Source organism: Oncorhynchus gorbuscha, unplaced genomic scaffold (assembly GCF_021184085.1).
Source record: "Oncorhynchus gorbuscha isolate QuinsamMale2020 ecotype Even-year unplaced genomic scaffold, OgorEven_v1.0 Un_scaffold_1248, whole genome shotgun sequence".
In the NCBI taxonomy this organism is placed as follows: Eukaryota; Metazoa; Chordata; class Actinopteri; order Salmoniformes; family Salmonidae; genus Oncorhynchus; species Oncorhynchus gorbuscha.
The window spans coordinates 171808-176365 of NW_025746080.1; the positions used below are offsets into that span (position 1 = coordinate 171808).

Consider the following 4558-nt stretch of genomic DNA (forward strand, 5'->3'; position numbering starts at 1 on the left):
TCTTGTTTTAACCCCTGTGCACATATTCTTAGCTAAGGAATGTTCTTCATCTGTGGTGCAGATCCACTTGCCTACCTGGTTAAATAAAGTTTAAATAAAAATAAATAAAAAAGGAATGTAATCTAGCATGATTATTCTATGTTTAGAAAACTATTTGAATTGAATAGACTGAAACCGGTTGGTTTATTTGTTATTTATTTTACCTTTATTTAACCAGGCAAGTCAGTTAAGAACAGATTCTTATTTTCAATGACGGCCTGGGAACAGTGGGTTAACTGCCTGTTCAGGGGCAGAACGACAGATTTGTACCATGTCAGCTCGGAGATATGAACTTGCAACCTTTCGGTTACTAGTCCAACGCTCTAACCACAAGGCTACCCTGCCGCCCCGGTGGGACATGACGATGTGCAGGTGAACACAACAGCAGAACACGAATGGTGTTTTGTCAAACATCCACAGATAGACTATCCTAAAGTGTTACCAATGAAGGCTTGTAGCTGTTAGCAACAAACAGTGAGCCATTGTCTTACGTCAGATAGTTTGACCATTTCATCTACTCTGTCATACTGTATCGCCATCGCCAGAGCGGTCCATCGTCAGAGCGGTCCATCGCCAGAGCGGTCCATCGCCAGAGCGGTCCATCGCCAGAGCGGTCCATCGCCAGAGCGGTCCATCGTCAGAGCGGTCCATTGCCAGAGCGGTCCATTGCCAGAGCGGTCCATCGTCAGAGCGGTCCATCGCCAGAGCGGTCCATCGCCAGAGCGGTCCATCGCCAGAGCGGTCCATCGTCAGAGCGGTCCATTGCCAGAGCGGTCCATTGTCAGAGCGGTCCATCGTCAGAGCGGTCCATCGTCAGAGCGGTCCATCGTCAGAGCGGTCCATCGTCAGAGCGGTCCATCGTCAGAGCGGTCCATCGTCAGAGCGGTCCATCGTCAGAGCGGTCCATCGTCAGAGCGGTCCATCGCCAGAGCGGTCCATCGTCAGAGCGGTCCATCGCCAGATCAAATGGCTTCAAATAACAAAAAAATGAAAATGTCTGAACCTCATAATACCAAGGTCAGGATAATGTTGATAACACATTTCTACTCCATCATGAAATATTTGTTTAGTATATTTAGTATATTGATAATGACTAACTGGTTTTGATAAGCTTTAACATGCCTAAGAGTCCTCTGAATATGTTATGGGGGCACAATTTATTAGAATTTAACCAGACAAACATAATATCTATAAAGATTATTAACATTCTTTATAAATTTCTCTACAGGAAGAACACTGTCACCGATTGTCCTTTTCTAGCGGAGACTCAGGCCGAACAGATAAAGGGGAAATCACCTGTACCGAACCTGGCAACATAATAGAAGTTCTCAGAAGAAATGAGATCTTCTGTAAATTAATGAAAAAGGTGAAGGGGAGAGAAGTTGTCATTGTGAATGAAAAAGGGGCCATAGCGGAGCACTTTCCATGTTGCTTAATTAAGAAAGATGAGCTCCTCGTTATATTCACTTTCCCTAAATCTAAAACACCGGCCATAGATGAGAAAAGGGAACTTGCACAGGGAAAAGAGCAACAGCAAAAATCCTCATTTGTCACTTTCTGTGTTGGGGTAACAGGTGGGAAAAATATCACAAGCAAGGAGGTACTTAAACACCCAAAACATAAGCATTTTAGCCCTCTGTGTATCTATGCAAAATGTGGGGATACAGTCAAGTCAGCTCTGGAAGCAGATGGGCGTTTCTCAGACATAGTGTTTGCAGAAACATGTACACTTTGTGAGGAACCCCAAAAACAAACAAATATTACTATGTCCACTGTAGTAAACAAGCTAAAAGATCGCAGATTTCAAATTTTTCTAAAGGAACCAACAAACAGAGAAGTGCTTGGCACCACAAAATCAAAGATTTCTGACACAAGATTCAAATCTGAGGGTGACACCACACAACCCTCTCAGTCCAACTCAAGTGCAAAATCGGAGGAGGGGCCCTCTCAGTCCAACTCAAGTGCAAAATCGGAGGAGGGGCCCTCTGTGGGAAATATGACACAGGAGCGACAGGAAATACAGGCAAATAAGAAACAAAAATACATTCCCATGCCAGATTCTAGGGAAATTCATCAGATCTTATGCGACCAGTTTAAACGTTTACAAGATCACATGAAGAGTAGGTATCCACAGGAGAAATCTGAGTCTGAAGTGATAGAGTTGATGAGGGAGGAATTTGGTAAGAAACCGGAGAGTTTTACTGAAGTGTACAGGTTAACAGAGCTGGCAGAAGTGACCACCTCAGTCTGTAAGGTCGAGCACGAATTCATCGAAGGAACAGGTTTCCTGCTGTTCGATAACTTCATCCTGACAAATGGTCATTTGTTCAAGGATGAAGGTGTACTTCAGGGAAAGAGACTGTCGGTTCCCACAACTGTCACGTTTAATTTTGACAACCCACTTGGATCAGGTCAGTGGAAGGTAAATGTTAAACCAGAAGTGGTTGCCCTCCAATATGGAGTTGATAGGTGGAGGCGTCAGGTTGACTATGCCATACTGGAGTTGAGTACCCCATTAAAAGGCTATAAGTTGCCTCCAGGTGTCCTTCAGAAGTATGGCCCAGTCCCTCAGACAGGTGGGATCTACATCGTTGGCCATCCAGATGGAGGCGTTAAAAAGATGGACTCCACGACCATAATAGAGGTGGAACAAAGAAATGCAGCTGAGATCAAACATTTAGGAGAGAACGAGAGCTCCATCATGTCAATCAAAGAAAGCATTTTGGGTGATGAGTTGGACAAAGAGTTTAATGAGCAGATAATGCAGGGAATCTGAATGTGCTGACCTATAACACCTTCTGCTTTAATGGAGCCTCTGGGTCTCCGTTATAAATCCCAGTCATTGTCAAGTAATTAATGGCATCCCAGTATATGGCTGCCAGGTGATTGCCATGCATACTGGTGGCTTTTTGTACAAATGTAAGGAAACTCTTGAAACTCAGAGTGTGATTGAATATGCAATCCCTCTCAGGACCATTCTAGAAAACGTATTGGTCTACTTGGTGGAGACAAACGATGTTCAAATGTTGTCAAGATTCACCGATGTTGCCATGGAAAACCCACATCTGTTTGAGCTCATTGCACGTCTTATCATCGAGGTGACGGCCACATTGCCGCCTGGATACTCTGATATCCTTGACGGAATATGGAAGACAATATCACGAAGTCGTAAAAGAGATGAGATGCAGAAATTGATCATTGAAATAAGTGTAGGTACATCAAGGATCGGATTGAGATGCTGAGCTGTGTTTTAACAGAAGTTAGGGCGGCTGTGTGTCGGGAAGCAGCTTTAGGACATTTAAATAAATAAAAATAATGCTTTTATTGTCACACACACAGCAGATATGTGCAGTGAAATGGATTGTTTTACAGGGTCAGCCATAGTAGTACAGCACCCTGGAGCACCTTTAGTATTTGAACCAGTGACCTTTCAGTTGCAACACTCTAACCTCTAGGCTACCCGCCTTCCCCTTCGCTTATTTGCAACTGTAGACGTAAGCTATAGAGGGATATGGTGATGTGCCCATATTATTTAGGAAAGCCACGGTATCACATATCATCGCTGTCGGGTGAAAACCTCTGGTCTCTGAAACACACTTTTTAGGATATTGAAGGGAAAAAAACGGCCATATTTTACCCATTAAACAAACATTACATTTCAAAACTACTGAAGATATCTTGTATCTTGCATTTTAGTTGTCCTAGAGTCATGAAATGTTCCACCAATATACATATAAAAGAAATGAAAATGGTTTTCATCAGACACATGACAATACATTGAATAGACTGCAGATGTTTACTTTGTAATGCAGCAATAAAGGTAGAAGAGCCAATGCTGTATCAGGAATATAGTGACTGGAAAAGGGGGATGGAAACATCCCCTGGTAATCTCCTTTGGCCAGAACTTCATAACAGAGTTTACAGACTCATCAAAAGATACAGGTTTGACACACTGGGTTGAACAAATCATAGTTTGGGTATATTGATTATGGTGAATCATTATTCGTTGTTGTTGTTGTTGTTGTTGTTGTTGTTGTTTTTACTCATGTTTAATTCAATCATTGTTATGTCTTGAATTCATTTATTGAATCCTATCCTTTATTATTTTATAGAGAATATCTTGCTTTGTTAAATTAGTAGACTTTTAAATACTTTACTGATTGTATTGTACAGAGAGCAGGACTGCCCTGTCTCTCTCTCTAGACCTGGTTGTTATTAGCAGGACTGCCCTGTCTCTCTCTCTAGACCTGGTTGTTATTAGCAGGACTGCCCTGTCTCTCTCTCTAGACCTGGTTGTTATTAGCAGGACTGCCCTGTCTCTCTCTCTAGACCTGGTTGTTATTAGCAGGACTGCCCTGTCTCTCTCTCTAGACCTGGTTGTTATTAGCAGGACTGCCCTGTCTCTCTCTCTAGACCTGGTTGTTATTAGCAGGACTGCCCTGTCTCTCTCTCTAGACCTGGTTGTTATTAGCAGGACTGCCCTGTCTCTATCTCTAGTCTCTCTCTCTCTAGACCTGGT

The 4558-nt window shown here is 42.9% G+C and overlaps 1 protein-coding gene across 1 annotated transcript; it reads left to right on the forward strand.

Moving 5' to 3' along the window:
• The first annotated feature begins 382 nt into the window (after positions 1–382).
• On the forward strand, positions 383–2815 carry LOC124021905 (serine protease FAM111A-like). The gene is made up of 3 exons (XM_046337035.1): positions 383–411; positions 585–1056; positions 1268–2815. The coding sequence occupies exons 1-3, from the start codon at positions 398–400 to the stop codon at positions 2813–2815; spliced, it is 2034 nt and encodes a 677-aa protein (XP_046192991.1). The 5' UTR covers positions 383–397.
• The last annotated feature ends 1743 nt before the right edge of the window (positions 2816–4558 follow it).

Excerpts from the sequence above, each read along its gene's own strand:
- LOC124021905 (XM_046337035.1), top strand. Across the intron at positions 1,057-1,267 it reads CTGAACCTCATAATACCAAG|GAAGAACACTGTCACCGATT; the intron begins GTCAGGATAATG and ends ATTTCTCTACAG.